The 22,650-nt window shown below is 40.8% G+C and overlaps 1 protein-coding gene and 1 pseudogene across 2 annotated transcripts; one reads left to right on the forward strand and one right to left on the reverse strand.

Moving 5' to 3' along the window:
- Positions 1-497: 497 nt before the first annotated feature.
- Positions 498-13,670, forward strand: LOC126588596 (pentatricopeptide repeat-containing protein At2g30780-like; annotated as a pseudogene).
- Positions 13,671-19,744: 6,074 nt separating this feature from the next.
- LOC126588599 (gibberellin receptor GID1B-like) lies at positions 19,745-22,289 on the reverse strand. 2 transcript variants are annotated; one of them, XM_050253704.1, is made up of 2 exons: positions 21,594-22,289; positions 19,745-21,260 (listed from the first exon to the last, which is right to left on the reverse strand). In XM_050253704.1, the coding sequence occupies exons 1-2, from the start codon at positions 21,630-21,632 to the stop codon at positions 20,262-20,264; spliced, it is 1,038 nt and encodes a 345-aa protein (XP_050109661.1). In that variant the 5' UTR covers positions 21,633-22,289; the 3' UTR covers positions 19,745-20,261. The 2 variants fall into 2 exon arrangements, with proteins under 2 accessions (XP_050109661.1, XP_050109660.1); XM_050253703.1 differs by having other exon boundaries at positions 19,745-21,263; positions 21,594-22,287.
- Positions 22,290-22,650: the final 361 nt, after the last annotated feature.

Raw genomic sequence — 22,650 nt, forward strand, 5'->3', positions numbered from 1 at the left:
TCTTTGTATAATGGAACTTCGGGTTCAATCATTTTATATGATGAGGATCAAGAAACTGCAGATTCTGATCTGTTCAAGGAACTTCGCGTCCTTGTTATATACTCATCGTAACAAAAGATAAGTACAATAAATAAATTAAAGCAATAGGCGGTAATTCCAGCCATAGTAAATAAATTGCATTTAAGTAAATAAAGCTTGTGACAAGGGTTTTAATTCAGCACCATTCACATAAATCAAAACTTAAAGCAGTAGGCGGTAAAACCGTCCATGATAAATAAATTGCTTTAAAGTAAATAGAATTTGTGAAAGTGTTTTAAGCCAACACCATTTACATAAATAAAAAGTATTATAACCTTTTATTTTACCACTACCTTTTGTCCCTTTTTATTTGTTTTTTTTTTCAAGCTCATCAGTCTCTTTCCTTATCACATGATGATGCACCATCCCTCCTTGTCTTTTTGTTATTATTATTTTTTCTCTTAGTTTCCACATGGTGCCGTGCACCTTTGTCTTCATTTCCATTTTTTTATTTTTTTATTATTTCTTCCACATGGTGTCGCGAAGCACCAAAAACCTTTTCTTTATTTTATTTATCTTGGTGTAGGCTCTGGTTATCAAACCTGGTAGACCAGACAAGCTTCCCATCTCCATTTTTGTGCCAGCATGCATCTGCAACTTCTGCAAAAATAAAGAAACAAAAGCTAAAGCCAAGTAAGATCAAAGAAAAGTTTTATACCATACTCCTTGATGTGAATCTCTATGTTATTGGTGCGGCTGTTTCCAGCCTGTTACAGAGATGGTTTATTGACAGTGACATGGAGTTTGCCGTCCTCCTTGATCTCCGCTTGCAGCGGCTGCCTACGCAGATTGCCACGTGTTCCTAAAGGACGTCAGACGCCGCGGACGTAGCCGTCAGGTGCGGATGACGAAGCCTGTCCTCCGACGTCGGCGACGAGAAGGCAGATGAGTCCCATGGTGAAGATGCTCCATCTCGAGTCCTTGAAGATGTTGATATTAGGTGCCTGCTTGCTCATGCAGGTCATCAACAGTAACCAAAGATGACAGCAAGCCAAATGGAGCTCAAGATATGATCGTGTGATCTGAGATAAGGCTAGTAAATCTCGTTTCTTTCCACCGACACAAGAGCATTGTAAAAACGATAGTGTGTGCAGTGGAATAAAAGAAATAAGACACAAAATTTACAAGGTTCCTCTACCGTCAGTGTGACTGAAGTACATTCTCAGGGCAGTGGTGCTTTCATTATAATTTGGAATAATATGAGTACAAAAATAACTCTCACTGTTATCTCCTCTCCTCTCTCTCTTTTTCTTTCCTCTTTCTTCCATCACAATTTCTTCCATGAACTTCTCACCCATTTAAAGACTTATGTGGGGTTTGTATTTATATAGAAAATGTGTCGTATGAAGGAAGCTTTAGCATATAGTGGAATGATCCATTATTTAATTCTTTGAATGGACATCCACTGTTCTACAACAAAAAATTGAAATCAAAATAGTTTCAAATTGTGCTAGATCTTTTTTTTTCTAGAGATTCGGAAGATTCCGTGATCATATTCATTCATCGTACATCGTGCGATCAGTACTATTTATATTTAATTTTAAATTTTAAATTTTAATAATTTTTAACCATATGATACGGATAAATTGACGGGATCACGGATCCCCGGATTCCAGGGGATCCTTTTACTAAATCTTAGGTAAACCCTTGGTAAACCCCAGAAGATACAACGGTCACCAGTCACAACACCAACCAATGAAGCGAGTTTGGAAGCTATCCGACGCCGCCCAATCTGAGCTCCTCTCCCGCCACAGATCCTCATCCGCCGCCGTCGCCGCCGCCTCCAAAACCCCACAACACTCCCCCTACACTTTCACCCGCACCAACTACCCAAATTACAGACGCACCCAGGACGTCAATGCTCAGACCCATTCCTCCTCCGCTCATCTCCTTCTCAAGCATCATCGGCTTGTTCAGCGACAAGCCCTCGACGCAAGATCTCAGGGCCAGGGAGGATCTGGCCCGCACGGTGTCCAGGGTGAGGGACGAACTGGTTCAGAATGTTGGGGATTCTGAGAAGATTGTTAGAATTTTGGAAGCGAAGGTATGTTCCTCCCTCCGTAAATGGAAAAGCGGAGAGGGTGTCGTTGAGCTTCTGAATCAGCTGCGTTCGTGGCCTCATTTGGCCCTGGAGGTAATTTCTGATATAAAAGTTTGAGACTTCAGCTTTAAAGTTTGAAGCTTTTTCGGTTTTAGTATGAGGTTTCGATTAATTTACTTGTAAATTAGTGTTCTTTTCTAGGTTGTATGTTCAATTATTCAGCATGAAAGTCCACTAAATTGCCATTGTTCTGCATTTGTTAATTCTGTATCTGTAATTCTATATGGATCCATTTTTTTTTTTCGGAAAGATTTCGCTCAAAGTAGGCATTTTTGGTACGCCATTCACAATATGCACACTTTTGTTGCACTAACTTGGAATCAGATTTTATGAAATGAAAGATTGGCCTATTCCGATTAGGGTTCATGGTGAATTAATCTGAGTTTTAAGACTATCTACAACAACAACAACAAAGCCTTTTCCCACTAAGTGGGGTCGGCTATATGAATCCTAGAACGCCATTGCGCTCATTTGTGTCATGTCCTCCGTTAAATCCAAGTACTCAAGTCTTTTCTTAGGGTCTCTTCCAAAGTTTTCCTAGGTCTTCCTCTACTCCTTCGGCCCCGAACCTCTGTCCCGTAGTCACATTTTCGAACCGGAGCGTCAGTAGGCCTTCTTTGCACATGTCCAAACCACCGGAACCGATTTTCTCTCATATTTCCTTCAATTTTGGCTACTCCTACTTTACCTCGGATATCCTAATTCCCAATCTTATCCTTTCTCGTGTGCCCATACATCCCACGAAGCATCCTCATCTCCGCTACACCCATTTTGTGTACGTTGATGCTTCACCGCCCAACATTCTGTGTCATACAACATCGCTGGCCTTATTGCCGTCCTATAAAATTTTCCCTTGAGCTTCAGTGGCCTACTACGGTCACACAACACGCCGGATGCACTCTTACACTTCATCCGTCCAGCTTGTATTCTATGGTTGAGATCTCCATCTAATTCTCCGTTCTCTTGCAAGATAGATCCTAGGTAGCGAAAACGATCACTTTTTGTGATCTTCGCTAGATTGCTCCGGTCATTAGTGTGGATATAAATGGATAGAGATAGGAAAGCAAACACAAGATGTACGTGGTTCACCCAGATTGGCTACGTCCACGGAATAGAGGAGTTCTCATTAATTGTGAAGGGTTTACACAAGTACATAGGTTCAAGCTCTCCTTTAGTGAGTACAAGTGAATGATTTAGTACAAATGACTTTAGGAAATATTGTGGGAGAATGATCTCGTAGCCACGAAACTTCTAAGTACCGGAGTGTGGTATCGTCTTGACTTGCCTTATCTGTCTCATAGGTAGATGTGGCATCTTCTCTGGAAGTACTCTTCCTCCATCCAGGGGTGGTATCTGTAACTGGTGGAGATGCACAAGGTAATGTATCAATTTCACTTGAAGCTTACTTGTAGTTTCATGCTTGGTCAAGCGAGATACAAACCATGTAGTAGGAGTCCCCCAAGTCGCCGAGCTGGGGGATCTGCTGAAAGAGGTGACAGACAAGGTAAGCAATCAGAGCTCCGGCTGATTGTTCACATTCTCCCTATCTTGCAGGCAGCATGAAGGATAAAGAGAAGAAAAATGAGGAGAGATGATATGGGATACTTTTGCTTTTGAAGAAGTAACTTTCCACAGGCTTATTCTTGAACTGGGCTGGAGGGTTTTCTGGTTTCCTCCAGAGTATAAGGCCGACTGAAGAATTTGAGGGTCAAAACAAGTCCATCAAATCTAGAGTACGTTCGACCCGGCTGATATGGGATACTTTTGCTTTTGATAGAGTAGTGGATGTATCGGCACGTGTGCTGTTACACTTGTCTCCACATGCTTCCTTGTATCCTTCTCACTTGCCCTATCTGTTCCTCAGGCAGATGCGGTATCTTCCCTGGAAGCATAAGATGTTGAAGATGAGTACTCGAGAGCAATGCCAGGTAAGTAATCAGGTAAGGGGTTCCAGGCAGTCAGTTCCTGGCTGGAAGCTTGATTCCAAGTGTTGACTGATTGCTCTCTTTCTCCTTGTCTTGCAGGTAAGAACAAGGTCAAAGGAAAAGACAGGGAAAAAGCATGATATGGGATACTCTTGCTTTTAACCCTGATGATATGAGATATTCTTGCTCTAGTATAGCTTGTTTACAGAGGTATTATCGGGGGGAAAGAAAGCTGAATATTTCGAAAGGCTTTGTTGGGAGTGCCCTCTCAGATAAGAGAAAGGGTTGAGCATTTTTGCAGGTCTGCCTGTCCGTTAGGGATGGAAGTCGACATATATAGGAGTCTCCCTAACATCAAGTAATAATGCTATTCCTTTACCCTGCTTGGTTATAGCACGGTAGTGGGAGCTGCCAGCTTCACATGTTTTAACTCTGTCAGAGCACTTTGAAAAAGTGGTTTGTGGTATCTGGAAAGCTGATGTTGCGTGTGAAGATTACAGACCTGTCGGGGGTTTGGCTCTCGAGATTCGGAGAACGATGCCTCTTCGATTTTTGAGAAAGCAATCCTGCTGGGGGTCTGGCTCTCGAGATTCGGAGAGCGGTGTCTCTTCGATTTTTGAGAAAGTAATCATGTTGGGAGTCTGGCTCTCGAGATTCGGAGCGCCGTGCCTCTTCGATTTTGGAGCAAGCAATCTTGTTGGGAGTGTTTTCTCGAATGTGAGTAAAGGTTGGGCATGTTTGCTAGTCTACCTTGCCACGAAGCACAGAGGTTGACACACAGGGACTTTCCAATTATCCAGCAGTGGTACTGTTCCTTTACCCTCTCTTCGATTTTGAGAAAGTAATCATGTTGGGAGTCTGGCTCTCGAGATTCGGAGGGCGGTGCCTCTTCGATTTTGGAGCAAGCAATCTTGTTGGGAGTGTTTTCTTGAATGTGAGTAAAGGTTGGGCATGTTTGCTAGTCTACCTTGCCACGAAGCACAAAGGTTGACACACAGGGACTTTCCAATTATCCAGCAGTGGTACTGTTCCTTTACCCTCTCTTCGATTTTTGAGAAAGTAATCATGTTGGGAGTCTGGCTCTCGAGATTCGGAGGGCGGTGCCTCTTCGATTTTGGAGCAAGCAATCTTGTTAGGAGTGTTTTCTCGAATGTGAGTAAAGGTTGGGCATGTTTGCTAGTCTACCTTGCCACGAAGCACAGAGGTTGACACACCGGGACTTTCCAATTATCCAGCAGTGGTACTGTTCCTTTACCCTTGTGGGTAATAATATGGTAGCTAGACCTTCAAAATTTATGTGTCTAAACTTTGTTAGTGTTGTTTCTTTGCAATTCTTTTACCCTTCTTGGTCAGAGCGATGTAGTGGGAGCTGCAAGCTTCACGTGTCTCAACTTTGTCAGAGAACTTTGGCAAAGTTATCTGTGGTACCCATGAGCTACTGTTGCGTGTGGGGAGTGGGTGATTGAACAGTACGATTCATGTGCTTTTTACTTCGCCAAAAATCTTCGACAGAATGCCCATAATTTCAGCAAAGCTGAGTGTGCGTGTGACAGGTGCTGACAAGGCTGGAAAAGTAGGTGCCTCTTCGATTTCTGAAATCGGCCCTCGTGGTCTCTGAGCAGCCCAGCTTTTGAGAAAGCAAGCCTCTTCGATTTCTGAGATCAGCCTTTGTGGTCTTTGAGCAGCCTAGCTTTTGAGAAAGCAAACACCTCTTCGATTTCTGAGATCGACCCTCGTGGTCTCTGAGCAGCCCAGCTTTTGAGAAAGCAAACGCCTCTTCGATTTCTGAGCAGGCGCCTCTTCGATTTCTGAAGCTTCGTCGAGTGCAGATTTTTATAGGGGCTGACATTAAGTTCCAAAGCACACTTGAATATCCACCAGTAGAAGCTCCATTCTTGCACTTCTAAGATCTTGATTTGTCCGACCTCTTCTCTCTTCAACACCTTTGAAAATGTCTGGCCCCTCCGACCGTCGTTTTGACTTGAACCTTGTTGAAGAGGCAGCCCCGCCTTCTCCAGACAACATATGGCGCCCATCCTTCGTCTCCCCTACTGGTCCTCTTACCGTTGGGGATTCCGTGATGAAGAATGATATGACCGCTGCGGTAGTGGCCAGGAACCTTCTCACTCCCAAAGATAACAGACTACTTTCCAAACGGTCTGATGAGTTGTCTGTTAAGGATTCTCTGGCTCTCAGTGTTCAGTGTGCAGGTTCTGTGTCTAATATGGCCCAACGCCTATTTGCTCGAACCCGCCAAGTTGAATCATTGGCGGCTGAAGTGATGAGTCTCAAACAGGAGATTAGAGGGCTCAAGCATGAGAATAAACAGTTGCACCGGCTCGCACATGACTATGCTACAAACATGAAGAGGAAGCTTGACCAGATGAAGGAATCTGATGGTCAGGTTTTACTTGATCATCAGAGATTTGTGGGTTTGTTCCAAAGGCATTTATTGCCTTCGTCTTCTGGGGCTGTACCGCGTAATGAAGCTCCAAATGATCAATCTCTGATGCCTCCTCCTTCTAGGGTTTTGTCCAGTACTGAGGCTCCGAATGATCCCCCTCCGGTGCCTTCTCTTTCTGGGGCTCTACCGACTGCTGAGACTTCTCCTAAGCAACCTTTGTGAAGGCTCCCTCTTGTTTGTTTATTTTGACTCAAGTATATGTACATATTTGTAACTTATCGGGGATATCAATAAATAAGCTTTCCTTCATTTCAACGTATTGTGTTAAATACACCAAAGCCTTCTTCGCTAAGTTCTTTGAATTTTCTTTTGTTGAAGCTTGTATGTTGAAGCTTTGTGAGTGGAGCATATAAGTTGAGGTAGTGTTCCCTTAATTTCCCGAGTGAGGAAAACTTCTCGGTTGGAGACTTGGAAAATCCAAGTCACTGAGTGGGATCGGCTATATGAATCTTAGAACGCCATTGTGTTCTGTCCTGTGTCATGTCCTCCGTTAGATCCAAGTACTCTAAGTCTTTTCTTAGGGTCTCTTCCAAAGTTTTCCTAGGTCTTCCTCTGCCCCTTCGGCCCTGAACCTCTGTCCCATAGTCGCATCTTCTAATCGGAGCGTCAGTAGGCCTTCTTTGCACATGTCCAAACCACCGTAACCGATTTTCTCTCATCTTTCCTTCAATTTCGGCTACTCCTACTTTACCCCGGATATCCTCATTCCTAATCTTATCCTTTCTCGTGTGCCCACACATCCAACGAAGCATCCTCATCTCCGCTACACCCATTTTGTGTACGTGTTGATGCTTCACCGCCCAACATTCTGTGCCATACAGCATCGCCGGCCTTATTGCCGTCCTATAAAATTTTCCCTTGAGCTTTAGTGGCATACGGCGGTCACACAACACGCCGGATGCACTCTTCCACTTCATCCATCCAGCTTGTATTCTATGGTTGAGATCTCCATCTAATTCTCCGTTCTTTTGCAAGATAGATCCTAGGTAACGAAAACGGTCGCTCTTTGGTATTTCTTGATCTCCGATCCTCACCCCTAACTCGTTTTGGCCTCCATTTGCACTGAACTTGCACTCCATATATTCTGTCTTTGATCGGCTTAGGCGAAGACCTTTAGATTCCAACACTTCTCTCCAAAGGTTAAGCTTTGCATTTACCCCTTCCTGAGTTTCATCTATCAACACTATATCGTCTGCGAAAAGCATACACCAAGGAATATCACCTTGAATATGTCCTGTTAACTCATCCATTACCAACGCAAAAAGGTAAGGACTTAAGGATGAGCCTTGATGTAATCCTACAGTTATGGGAAAGCTTTCGGTTTGTCCTTCATGAGTTCTTACGGCAGTCTTTGCTCCTTCATACATATCCTGTATAGCTTGGATATATGCTACTCGTACTCCTTTCTTCTCTAAAATCCTCCAAAGAATGTCTCTTGGGACCCTATCATACGCTTTTTCCAAATCTATAAAGACCATGTGTAAATCCTTTTTCCCATCTCTATATCTTTCCATCAATCTTCGTAGGAGATAGATTGCCTCCATGGTTGAGCGCCCTGGCATGAACCCGAATTGGTTGTCCGAAACCCGTGTCTCTTGCCTCAATCTATGCTCAATGACTCTCTCCCAGAGCTTCATTGTATGACTCATTAGCTTAATTCCCCTATAGTTCATGCAATTTTGTACATCGCCCTTATTCTTGTAGATAGGCACCAAAGTGCTCATTCGCCACTCATTCGGCATCTTCTTCGTTTTCAAAATCCTATTGAAAAGGTCAGTGAGCCATGTTATACCTGTCTCTCCCAAAACTTTCCACACTTCGATTGGTATATCGTCTGGGCCTACTGCTTTTCTATGCTTCATCTTCTTCAAAGCTACACCCACTTCTTCCTTCCGGATTCTACGATAAAAAGAGTAGTTTCTACACTCTTCTGAGTTACTCAACTCCCCTAAAGAAGCACTCCTTTCATGTCCTTCATTGAAAAGATTATGAAAATAACCTTTCCATCTGTCTTTAACCGCGTTCTCCGTAGCAAGAACCTTTCCATCCTCATCCTTGATGCACCTCACTTGGTTTAGGTCCTTTGTCTTCTTTTCCCTTGCTCTAGCTAGTTTATAGATATCCAACTCTCCTTCTTTGGTATCTAGTCGCTTATACATATCGTCATAAGCCGCTAACTTAGCTTCTCTCACAGCTTTCTTCGCCTCTTGCTTCGCTTTTCTATACCTTTCACCATTTTCATCGGTCCTATCCTTGTATAAGGCTTTACAACATTCCTTCTTAGCCTTCACCTTTGCTTGTACCTCCTCATTCCACCACCAAGATTCCTTTTGGTGTGGGGCAAAGCCCTTGGACTCTCCTAATACCTCTTTTGCTACTTTGCGGATACAACTAGCCATGGAATCCCACATTTGGTTAGCTTCCCCCTCTCTATCCCACACACACTGGGTGATTACTTTCTCTTTGAAAATGGCTTGTTTTTCTTCTTTTAGATTCCACCATCTAGTCATTGGGCACTTCCAAGTCTTGTTCTTTTTTCTCACTCTTTTGATATGTACATCCATCACCAACAAGCGATGTTGATTAGTCACGCTCTCTCCTGGTATAACTTTGCAATCCTTACAAGTTATACGATCCCCTTTCCTCATTAGAAGAAAATCTATTTGTGTTTTTGACGACCCACTCTTGTAGGTAATCACATGTTCTTCTCTCTTCTTAAAGAAGGTGTTGGCTAAGAAGAGATCATATGCCATTGCAAAATCCAAGATAGCTTCCCCATCCTCGTTTCTCTCCCCAAAACCATGGCCACCATGAAAACCTCCATAGTTGCCTGTCTCCCTGCCCACGTGTCCATTTAAATCTCCTCCTATAAATAACTTCTCCGTCTGAGCAATTCCTTGCACCAAGTCTCCAAGGTCTTCCCAAAATTTCTCCTTCGAACTCGTATCCAACCCTACTTGAGGTGCGTACGCACTAATCACATTGATAAGTTCTTGTCCTATTACAATCTTGATTGCCATGATTCTATCTCCTACCCTCTTGACATCTACAACATCTTGTGTCAAGGTCTTGTCCACGATGATGCCAACACCGTTTCTCGTTCTATTTGTGCCCGAATACCATAGTTTAAACCCTGAGTTTTCTAGATCCTTTGCCTTACGACCAACCCACTTAGTTTCTTGTAGGCACATAATATTTATCCTTCTCCTCACCATAACTTCTACTACTTCCATAGATTTTCCCGTCAAGGTTCCTATATTCCACGTTCCTAAACGCATTTTGCTCTCTTGAACTCTACCCTTCTGTCCTAGCTTCTTCACCCTTCCCCGTCCAATAGGATCAAAGTACTTCTTTTGTGTGTCCCGTGTAAAGTTGATAGGAGCATATGCTCCCAAACAACTTTGAGTGGAGTCGTTCGAAAAGAAGTTTCTATAGCCCCCTTGCTCATTTAACACTGTATCCGGGTGCCGATGGAGATACAGCGACCCTTGCTCACTTATCACTGTGCTCAGGCCACACAGCGCGCCACTTACGGGTGACGCCCTAGCTTTAGCGCGATTTCGTTCTTGATTCATTTTCATAAGGATTCGACGTGATCATGGAGTGCCGGCTATCTAAAAGACAAAAACACAATGGATTGGTTTGGTTTGGTTATGTGAAATGTGCTTGCGTCTTTTGAAAAATATCAAAACCGACAACTACAGACAAGTAATATTGAATGTAAGGGATGGTTAATCTTTACCGTGCTTAGGAAATGTTGGTGTTTAACTATCTATTTTTCTTTTGATTTTTTTCGCTTATGTTACAGGTTTTTGATTGGAGAAGACGGCAGGTTTCTAGTAGGACTTCAATCAGCGCAGAGGAATATGCAGAGGCTATTATAATAGCAGGTAAAGCTAAGAATGTTGAACTTTCCGTTGAGTTATTTACCGAGGCTATAAACAAGAGGATGAAGACGACTTCTATTTATAATGCACTGATGAGTGCTTATATGTTCAATGGTCATACTGCTAAATGTCAGTCTTTGTTTCGGGACCTCAAGAAGGAACCAGATTGCCGTCCTACTGTTGTAACGTACAACATTCTTATTTCTGTATTTGGTCGTTTGATGCTGGTTGACCATATGGAGGCAACTGTCCTGGGTTTAAAGGATTTAGGCCTCTTGCCTAATTTAAGCACATACAATCGTTTGATTGCTGGATATATAACGGCTTGGATGTGGAATGGTATGGAACAAACTTTCGAAAAGATGAAGGAGGGTCCTGTTAGTCCCGATATTAGCACTCACTTGCTAATGCTTCGAGGGTATGCTCATTCAGGTTATTTGGTAAAGATGGAGGGAACGTATGAGTTGCTAAAACATCACATAGATAGCAAGGAAATCCCATTGATAAGAGCTATGATTTGTGCATATTGCAAGAGTTCTGTGACAGACAGTGGAAAAGATTCACAAACTAATGAAACTTATTCCAGAAAATGAATATAGACCTTGGTTGAATGTTACGCTGATTAGAGTTTATGCTCAAGAGGGTTGCTTTGAGGCGATGGAGAAGTCAATAAATGAGGCTTTTGAGCGCAAAACTGCTATACATACTGCAGGTGTGATGCGATGTATACTTTCAAGTTATTTCAAATGCAATGAAGTGGATAGACTTGAAAGTTTTGGGAAGCGTGCAGAATTTGCCAGGTGGAGAACTTGCAGGTCCCTATATCATTGTAAGATGGCCATGTATGCATCACAAAAGCGCTTAAAGGAAATGGAGAGTGTGCTTATTCAGATGGAGAATTTTAAAATTGCATGTACCAAAAAAACATTTGTGATATTGTACAAAGCCTACTTAATGTGTGATCAAAGATATAAGGTGGCACAAGTATTAGGATTAATGTGGAAGCATGGATATGAAATTCCTTTGGATTCATCGTGATCATGATTCTCCATGTCACTTTGGTAGAGATCTTTGAATGGCAGAAATTGCGTAAAGCTTTCAGAGAGCTTTAAATTCATAAGACACAACAGGGGTTCAACATTATTACAGGTACACATCTTCACTCAGAAAGTGGCTTGTTGGAAATGGCTCATTTTCCCTTTAGTCAGTAGTTGCCTAGATTTTTTGCTGCATGTACACGCTCATCTGCTCAGAATGATTGCACACTATTTCCTGTTAATACAACTGTTAGAATCCTACGGTTTTCTATTGTTTTCAGTGTCCTCTTTCTTTTTCCTTCCCTTTTCTAAGATGCTAGGCGGCTGAGCATTCTGATCTCATCATCTGGATTAGCGCCACACTGGATTCATTCAAAACATAAATCAGCTCAACAAGTTTTTCTTTGTAAAAAATTATTCTTTCATCCGCTAGCCATCAGATTGACCAACAAGTGATCTTGATGGCATCCTATGATCATTGAAAGGAAGAATTTACAGATCACATGCTTCGAGTAGACACTTGGGAAGTCAAAGTGCGATCTGATTGAAATAGTTTGTGCTGACGCATCTTGATTGGTAGGAGTAATGCAATAATTTCTTCTATTTATGTGTCAGCAATTTGTAGAATCAATTAGATGCGGTTGAATGATTTATGGCCTATCTATCATTGGTTGAACTGAACTATATTAGAAAACAAACTTAATTTCTCTCTTATTCATTGATAATTATGTGTGTATTTTGAGATTACTTATTGATTTATGATGGCATTGGCTGAATTTGGATTAGTTGGAATTCAAGAATATTACTTTTTAGATGTGCATTTCGTTTACCGTATGATGTGCTGACAGCAGCTTAAAACCCTCACAGCTTATTCTCACCAAAATAAGCTTTTTTTTTTTTTAGTTTACCAAACGCCTAAAACCCTCACAGCTTTTTTTCATGGGTGCTTTTTTTTAAGCACCTCACTCCCAAACCACCCCTAAGTCATGTTCCGTTGATTGTGGAGCAATGTATTCTTAAAAGAGTGAGTGAGTGTGTGCGCATATGTAGTCAGTAGTCTTGCTACGAGATCACTCCTAGATGTAAGTATATAGTACACCGCAGCTAAACCTGAATTTCTTATTCCTTGAGTCAGTAATAACTAATGCATGAGATGCCATCAAAGGAACAAAGTATAGATCCTGTTAGTGAAGTCTATTAGAACAAAGTGTACGCCATTACCTCCAACCAACGCTAGGTAACTTTAACAAGCTTATGGATGTTGCTTCTGTCGCATCTTGAAATCGTTGGATACTGTAATTACATGATTCCTTGGATGCTGTAATTACATGATTGACCCTCATGCAACCGTCTCCAAATGAGGAAATTTAATCCTTCTGCATATTTCTTTAGACACTCATGACTTCTTTATGCGTATTCTATATATCAAGCCAAATGATATGATTGCTTTTGAAACTTATGTTATTTCAGTTTGTCATCAGTTTGTATTTCCTATTTGTTTCACATATATATACAGCTGATTGACCGTGCTGGGTTGCAGAATCTGTACATTATTTCATGGACCAAGGGTACCAAGGCGCTGAATACCTGCGGAAATCAAAATACATCTCACCAAGACCTCAAACGTTTCAAAGAGGGTTGCCGCCTGTCTTCCACCAGAAAGTTCCGGTATTTGTGACTGAATCTACAAATGTTTTTTAGAAACTACATTGACAGTGAAGAGTTAGTCCTTGCCTTGTTTGAAAGGCTGTAGGCTGTAGAATATGTATCAAATTACATCTGAAGCAAGAGCAAGTAATATTTGGAAGCCGATTTCCAGATGTTAAATTATTTGTTTCTACTTCCCCTGTAGGAGCAGGACCATCCAACTGCTGCTAAATTGTATGCACAACGCCTTCGTAAACGGACCTGTTTCGGTTGCTGGATGTGTTCATGAAAATGTTGAAGAAGGTAATAACTTCTTATTCTTTACAAAGTGTTCTTCTGTGCATCAAATCTTACCCTCATTGTACATTTGGTCTTTAGAAAATGCTCAGTGCTACTTGCACTTCATGTTATCGTTTACCAAAGGGAAGCGATTTTCACTCTCTTGTTTTCTCTTTTCATTTATCTTTCAGTATTTCTGACAATTTGATTGAATAAATTAAAAGAAAATCAATGGACTTAAATTAACATGGATGTGCAAAATGTGAAAATGGTGTGTGAAAATCATTTCTCTACCGACAAATTATAAGGAAAATTATCGGCTAGTAGGAAGCAAAATGAGAGCTAATGGGCTAATAGGAAAAATTGTAAGCTTCTTATCTTCTTACTTGAAACGAGAGAATTCATGAACTTGAATAATTCTCATGTACATATGTTCATAAACAAGGAAATGTTAGGAACATCAATAATGTTTTTTTTTTTTTTTTTTTTTTGTCGAAGGAACATCAATAATGTTAGTCATTCCAAATAAGTAAACAGACTGTTAAATAGAGACATGTCTTACATTTAACAACATAATAAAAGATGTATTTATTCTCACAATACAGCCAAAACAATTTTTTTTTCTTCAGGTACATAAAAGTTTAGGGAAAGATTGGTTACTCTTATCACCAGCGCTAGACCACTCCCACAATCTCGAGCCGGTAGGAGTTAAGTATGGCATCTAATTACTAGTTGTCATCAGTACGAATTTATGTAGAAATTTACAAATCACGCATCAACGAAGACTGCAAGCAATAAAACTCGAATTTTGATGAGATTCCACAAGATATGAATCTTACCAACTGCCAACCCGACGCAAAAAAAATATATTCTTTTCAATGAGCTCACTATCTGCTCTCTTCTTTTCCACCTTTCCTCTCTTTTTCATTGGGAAAGCAAATGAAACTTTATGTGTTGATAAAATGACATCATACACATGAAACTCTATACCATTCCTTGGATCATATTGCAAAAGATAAGCACATTCCAATTAATTATAATTGTTAATCCGTCATCTGTCGTTTCATATCTGAAGGATTGTCGTTTCTCGCATGCTTTAATTTATGGGTTCAATCTCTCCTTTTCCCTTTTGCTTTTCCTAAATTACAAATCTCCCAAAGTTTTATTATTATGATGAAATTGGATTCATTACTAATTCGAATGTATTGATTTCATTCTTACCCTCCCCTTGTTATGATGTTGGTAAACTACACACAATGTTATCTTCGTTGACATCTTAGAATGATTTTTATCATTCAATACCGTTGAAATAATCGCTGACACTTAACAAGCTGGAGCAAGACTATGCGTATACATAAGAATAACATATATAAAATGATCCGGTTTTGCAATTTCACTTTTGAAGAGAATTGAAAGATCTAAATAAATATGCAACCAACCCAAAAAATAGATCTAAATAAAGAAGTTTAGTACAGTGATACAACAATATCTTCGTCGACATCTAAAAACATATTTCAACCTTTTTTCCGATCTTTTGAGATATCTCCCCCCCCCTCCCCCCCCCCTCCTTTTTTAAAGAATGATGGTTGCTCTACCAGGTCTCATCGGTGGACAAGGATTGTCTGCCCTCCCTTTTTTCATGCCCTTCCATGCTCTCCTGTTTTGGATGGTCACGGTTAAGCCACGTCAACATTTTATATTATTATTTTTATAAAGATAATAAGACAAAAATAAATAGTAATATAAAATGTTTACGTTGTTTAACCGTAACCACATAAACAGAAGGGCATGAAAGGACATGAAAAAATGAAGGGCAGGCAATCCTTGTCTCTCATCGGTGTTGCCTATAGGTCGTGATGTGCTCGAGGCAGTCGTCTCTTGTCCCCCCGCCGGTGGGGAATTTGCTCCTAAGTTGTCGCTCTATTGCATCTGGCCCTTTCTTTAGGCACCTTTGGGAGGCAGGGAGTGTGATAACTTACACGCTTCCCAATTCCAGCAACCTGGTGAGGACTAGCTGTCTGGAGACAGGTTAATGCTTGGCCTGCTAGGCTTGCTTCTGAAACCACTATCGACATTCGGTATAGTTCAAACGACCATTGTCATCCAATAAAGGTGGAGCGAAACAATGCCAAATACATAAAAACAATACGTACACATTTAGAAATTAACCAATTTTGCATTTTCCCCTTCAAAGAAAAGTGAAACATCTAAATAAAGAAGTTGTTTGTCATGGTGATACAACATCTTCGCCAACATCAAAAAAATTGGAATGATCATTGACATTCAATACAGTTAAAACAATCATTGATATCCAATACAGTTAAAACGATTACTGACAATAAAGTCATAAAAATAACTCTATTTCATTTTCTTTCTCGAAGAAAAGTGGAAAATCTAAATAATCAACTTGCTTGGCAATTGACATAGGGGTGGGCACGGGCCGGGCCAGGCCCAAATTGGAAGGACCGAACCGGACCCGCTTGAAAATACAACGGGATGGGCCGGGGCAAATTTTACTATTTTAAAACTGGGAACTGGACCTAAACTGGCCAGTATAAAACGGGTCGGTTCCTACGGGTCCAACGGGTACCCTGCATTTTTTTTTCTTTCTAATTTTTAGTATCCTAGAACCCAGATTCCCAGTCGAATTTGCACTTGACCGAGTTCGGATTCGAGTTCGAAATCGAATCAGGACAGGAAGAAGGCGCCGCCGGAGACAAATCTAAGAACTGGAGCGATGAAATCGATCAATTTTTAGTATCCCACTCTTCTCTGCAATTACCAAAGCACATCAACATCACCCCACCCAAGGCTCCAAGCTATTTCCTTAGCCTCTGCGAGAAAATCCTACAAGCGTCCATCCTCAAATCAACAACTGCAGCCAATGCGACAAAAGCCCTTTGCATCCTCCTGTAGTTCTCGTGCTGCACGCTCACCTCCACTGCGGTTTGCAGTGGTGTGTTTAGTTTTGTTTGCAGCAGTGATGGTGATTGCTGTAGAAGAGAGGGGAAGGAGAATATGGGTGATTGTTGCAGCAGCGTGTAGTACTTGTGAGAAGAAAATGGTTGCTGAAACGAAGAAATCAAGATCGAGGTCGAGGTCGAGACGAAATGAGTCGGGAGGATTCTAGAATTCGAGATCGAGGTCAAGACGAGAAGAGTCGGGAGGATTCTGGAATTCAAATCAATGGTGGAGATTTAATCTCCCTATAATGAATGGTTGAAACGATTCGGGCCGAGGGCCCGTTTTCTCTTAAATTTGTACCCGCCCCGACCCTCGGGTCCAAGATCCGTTTGCCCAGCCCTAAATTGGCATGGTGATACGGCGAATATCTTCATCGACATCCAAGAACATTGAAAAAATCATCGACGCTCAATAAAGCTATAACGAACACTAATATTTAACAAAATCAAAACGAAATTACACTAATACATAACGATAACACGTATAAATTAAGAAGGGACCCACTTTTTCATTTTTCCTTTCAAAGAAAAGTGAAAGATCTAAAACAAGAACTTGCTTGAGATATGGGTGACAAGTATTAACAAGACCTAACCAATTAATGCTCTCCTAAATCCAATAAATAGGAAAATCTTTTTCCTTATCATTTCAAATTTTCAACCAACAAAATAATAAAAAAAATATAGAAATAATATAAGCCTGAAAAAAATTCCACATAAGACATGAAGGAGATGTGAACACGTAGGGCATCGAATGACCCACCAGGGTTTTGTCGTTATCTGCACGTCGCTATTAAGAAAAAGTCCATTTTGTTGACAAGGACTTAAGTGTCGTATTAGGGAATAACTTCAAAACATTAATAGCTAATTAACAAAGGACAAAGTCAGAATACGACATCGACCAAAAAAACAACCCATGACAATCCGAGCAAGAAAGCTCTCATTCACACCAACTCATTTGGTTCAGACAGTGTGTTTCGTCTCTTTGCATTCGAGATTGAGTTTTTTTTTGTTTTAGACTACAGTTTACGTATAAGGGTTTTGTTTTTTTATAAACAAATTGTAAGGTTCGTTTGGATGTACTTTTAAAATGATTGAAAAAGTTTTTAGAAAAAATATTTTTGGATTCCAAAAGTACTTTAAGTGATTTCTGCAAGAAGCACCATTTATGTGCTTTTTCCAGAAAGCACTTTAAGTGTTTTTTCAATATTTACTTGCATATTTACTAAAGATGGGTTTTAAAAATATTTTCACCAAAAACACGTTCAGTCATTTTAAAAGCACATTCAAACGAGCTCGTCTAATACGTGAGCGAAAGATGTCTTGTTATATTTTTAATCTTTCAGTTTTGTAGATACGTATCGAATGGTAATCGTCACGCATCGAATTACGACTTAAACGAAAAGAGTCGAACATAGTTTATAGTAGAGAACACAAATGTTAGTTGGTTGGTCAAGAGTCTCAAGGCAGTGCAACCTGTCTCCTCACAGTTGAGGCTGAATTTCCTTTTTGCACTCTAAAATGTGCATAATTTTGTTGTTTTATTTTGTACTTTTATTAAGTCGTTTCAACAATTCAACTTATACATATTATCTTGTAATTTGTAAATACAAAAGATAAAGACCAATTGGTAAGCGTCGGCGTAACCAAGAACACGCTGAGGTTCATCAATCACAGGAGCGGATTCTTGGACTTCAGAAAGGGCGTGAGTCTCTTTTAACAAATTGAGCTGTTTCATTGCTCAGCAGGAATAGCAAAACCTAGTTTACTAATTTGGTAAGGAAGTCATAACATTTATTTCTCTTACATTCTATGTTTTCAAAACGAATCCTATCAAATATTTCAATTTTTTTTAAATGACCCGTTAACAGTAAAGAGCGAACTAGACTTCACATCGAAACACCAAAGTGAATGAATGAATTTGATGGAAGTTGGAACCTAATTAAAGCATAAGAAAGTCATGAGGCAAATAAGGACAGGGTTCCATGTCTTTGTCCAAAGCATAGCTGTGTTTTTGTACCACTTAGTGGCCATTAACTTTAAGCACTCAAAAGCAAATCCCCAAAAATCTTATTAAATTTGTTTGCTTTTTTTTTTTTGTCCAATGGGTTTTCATACGTGATGCCTTTGGAATGCATCCAAAACTCCCAACCACTACCAACCAGATGAGTCTCCCCACCACCTAAAAAACACTCCCAATTCTTTGCATTTGCCAATTCCCAAATCCCAAAATACAGATAGTAAATAACATAAAACAAATTCACCGTTATCGTAGCGTTATGACCAAATAATAATTGTTTATGATAAACATAGGGTTAAATCTGGTAAATTATCTAATGTCTATGAGTGATATTAAATAAGTTATAATCTTTTAAAACATTTCAAATAACTACTTAAAGGTTTTGAAAAATAGACATCTATTAGGTTCACTAGCGTTCAATGATGATGAGAACAATATTAAACATGTTTTAGCTCTCAAGTCATCTATGTATATTTGAATCACCAAGTTGAAGCCATTTAGCTAAACAATTTTATTGTTTAACTTGGCTAAAAAGGGTTAATTTGAGGAATTAAAACTCTAAAGACGTTGATTAGTGAAAACCAACTTTTGTATTTGTCCATCACATCATTTAATGTTAGTAACGTCATCACTTAATGTTGGTACCCGCTAACCTACCAGATGTCTAATTTTCAAAATGTTAGGTAGTTATTTAAAATATTTCAAAAAGTTAAGACTAATTTCAAATCACCCTAAAAAATTCAATAATTTTTTGTACTTAACTCATAAAAATATATAGCATTATTGAATAAAAAAAACAAAGAAAACTCCCCCATCTTTTTCCTTTTATTTTTGGTACCTTATTTTTCAATTGTTTTAAATCCTTAAATGGAACACCAAAAAGAAATGTTCATCAACCCAAAGAGTGGAAATAATCACTTCCTTTTTCTCAAGTCATATGCCACTCTCCATTTTTCAACCACTTACTAGAATAATTTGTGGAGTGGTGAGGATGGCACGATTCATTACGCTTCACATCCAAATTTTACATGAATTAAAGCGAGATTTTATTGTGTAATCGAAGATATACGTCATCTTGCATTTACATCTCTTATACGCGATGTGTCCTCAGCATCAATCACGTGATTGCATTCAAAGCTCTCAACGCGTGATATATCATCTTGTTCTACTACTATTCTCACGTATATGCATGTCTCTTAACATGAATACGTGCAACAAAAATCATAAATACTACGAATTATATCTTCGGTTGCATGTAAAAAGCAAAATTGACTCAAAAAAATCAAAAGTAAAATAAACCAGATTACTAGCTAAATAAAGCATTAAGAGAAGATTAGGACTCGAGATTAAGTATAACATTTTATGTTCATAGACAAGAAGCATTCCCGTTCCAGAGTCTCATGTTTTTCAAATTAGTAGTGCTTACAATAAAATCCATATACTAAACAATATATTAATTAACCACCAAAGCATTACCCCAAACGCTTCGAGAGGAACTTGCCTACACCGGGAATCCCACTCTGGCGGCATCCCAAGTCATATCACGCACTGCCATATGTTTTTGGGATACCGACAGAGTAGCATCCCCGTGGCAAGTTCTTCTCCGACTCTTACATCCGGTGGCTATGCCGAATCCAATAAACGAGTTCCAATCCTTCCCAGCTGCCGAAACAAGAACCCGAACATACGGTTCCGAGGCAGCAGAACAGAACCCTCGAATTACAACAACAAATGGTAAACAAAGTAAGTAAATACCAGACAATCGTACAGGTACACACGATAGGGCACCCGAGTAAAAATGACAAGCTTTTTTGCTATATATCAATGGCTGCCTTGCGGGTGAAGTTAAGTGGAATCAATGTATTAACAGTCAGGATTCACGAAGGTCTTCATCTCCTCCATGAGGCAGTAGAAATGCTCGTTGTTCGGCAAGAAGTAGAACCCGATCGTCGCCTGCTTTAAGAACAGAAGCTTCACGTCCTGCCCTGCATTTTTGAGCCCTTCCACATAGGCCAATTGCCAATCTTGCATAAGATCGAAGCCCGCCACAACAACGAGACTCTTGGGAAATTTCAAGCCCTCGAGGCTCTTGTCCCTCGGGCCGAAAACGTGACACGCAGGATGATCTCTATCTTCGCCTTCGGGGAGAAATGCCCGCCAGTACCAATCGCGGTCTTGTATCGTTACGAAGTACTTCCCGTCCAATCTCTTCTCTGATTCTGTTCTCTTTTGCCCTGCAAACATCGGGTGCAGAAGGATGTTTCCGAGCACCTCAACCTCCGCTTCTGCCGCCTTTACCGCGACGTGGTGAGCAATGTTGCCGCCGGAGCTGTCTCCAGCTAAGTAGACATGAACTTTCAAGTCCTTCCCCTTCCCGCTCTGCAGCCACTTTCTCGATTTCACCCACTTGAGAGCCGCCCATCCGTCCTCATAAGCACAAGGATACCGATGTTCTGGCGAACGGCGGTAGTTTACGGAGACTACAACCGCCTTGCAAGTGTTGACAAGGCGGCGGCAGAAAGTGTCGTAGATGGCGCTGTTGGCGGAGGAATGAGTGAAGCTTCCACCGTGGAAGAAGATTATGACCGGGACGACCTTGGTGGTGCTCAAGGGCTGCTCAAGATCCACGATACCCCATTGAGACTCGTTTTGGGGGGCAAATTGGTAAACACGGTTGAGGAGGCCGGTGGCTCTGTCGACGTGATCAAACGAGAAAACCCCGTCAACCGGAACTGTGTTGGCGGGGACTTTCCGGTCGAGGAACTCCGCCAGCTCGCGGTTGAATGTTCCGTCGGCACGGCGGAGGAGGTTGTAAGCCAGCTTGAAATTGGAGATTAGTACCCATGTGTTGAGCGGAACAACCTTCTGCATACAGAAAAGAAGCGTAAGCAACCAAACCAAAAGCCCCCAAACAAACAAAAGGGGAAGAACAAACAACGATGTGACTAATTTGTACTTTCCACAACAAGAAGTGGAAGAATTAGAAACAACTCTGAAAATTCAAGCCCCTTGAAACCAAATCAAAAAGGCGTAAAAATCCAATTAAAATTTTGGATTTTGCCCCAATTGAAACTCCGAAAACAAAAAAAACAAACGAAATGGTTAATCGTCGCCTTGGTAGGCAACCCAATTCAGAAATTGGAAGAAAAAAGGGGTCAAATTTGAGAAAAATAAGGAGAGAGGCGAACCAGCTACCTTGGATTCATTGACGTTGACTTCATTACTGCCAGCCATGGCTCCACAATCTCTGTGTATCTCTCAAACCCAGCAAGATTTTCAGAAACCCAGCAAGAAGGGCTCAAAACCCAGCAACTACCCTCAGCAAAACGCCCCCCTTGATGAACATAATACAAAGTGAGAAGAAATTAAAAGGGTACGAGCAGAGCTGTTGGGTTTGCGGAAAGGACGTGATGGGCTTGCTCAAAGAACCAGTGGATTTTTTCGGTCTCTGGTGTGTGAAGTGCTGGGTTTATTGTACCCCACTCGGATGAATTTTGGATTCCTCGTTCTGGGTTTTGCTGAACCAAGAGAGAGGGATGAGAAGACACTTCTGGGAAATAAGATTATAAGAGAGCAGAAGCAGAGAGACGGATCAAGGATATCACAGTTTAGAGAGAGAAAGTACAAATTTAAGAGAGAGAGAGAGAGGGGGGGAGGGGGGGGAGAGATTGAGAGTCAAACGCCTAGGAACGACGGTGGTGGACGGAGACGAAAGAGACGACAAAGCGGGCGGCCGAATTAAACTGTTCAGCGGGACCCACTTTTCCTATATATTTTTTTTTCTTTTAGTTTTTGCCTTCCGCAGCTCCGCTTCGTTTTTTTAGTTTTCCTGAGTTATAGAGAGAGAGAGAGAGAGAGAGAGAGAGAGAGACAGACAGACAGACAGAGAGGAGTGTGTGTAGTGGCGTGTTCGCTCGCGCGAATGGGTTAAAAAGGTGCGATGACATCTCTGTATTTGCTTCGAGCGTAATCGGAACACGACGTGATAAATTACGATATACAATCACACATAAGGTATCACTATGTGTTTTATGTATATTGAAAAAATATCTTTGGATTTGTTAAAATGGCTCGCATCGACCGTATCAATGAAAAAGAAGAGTTTAAATATCATAATCCTACTTTAACTAACACCGAGACATTTTGTGATAAAACCTCACATCTGACGAATTGTGCAGGTGGTAATTACCAAGTTTGAGACAGTATTGATGTTGTTGGAAGTGGACCCGTATGTCTAGTCTCTCTGATAATT

The sequence above is a fragment of the Malus sylvestris genome, chromosome 11 (assembly GCF_916048215.2).
Source record: "Malus sylvestris chromosome 11, drMalSylv7.2, whole genome shotgun sequence".
Taxonomy (NCBI): Eukaryota; Viridiplantae; Streptophyta; class Magnoliopsida; order Rosales; family Rosaceae; genus Malus; species Malus sylvestris.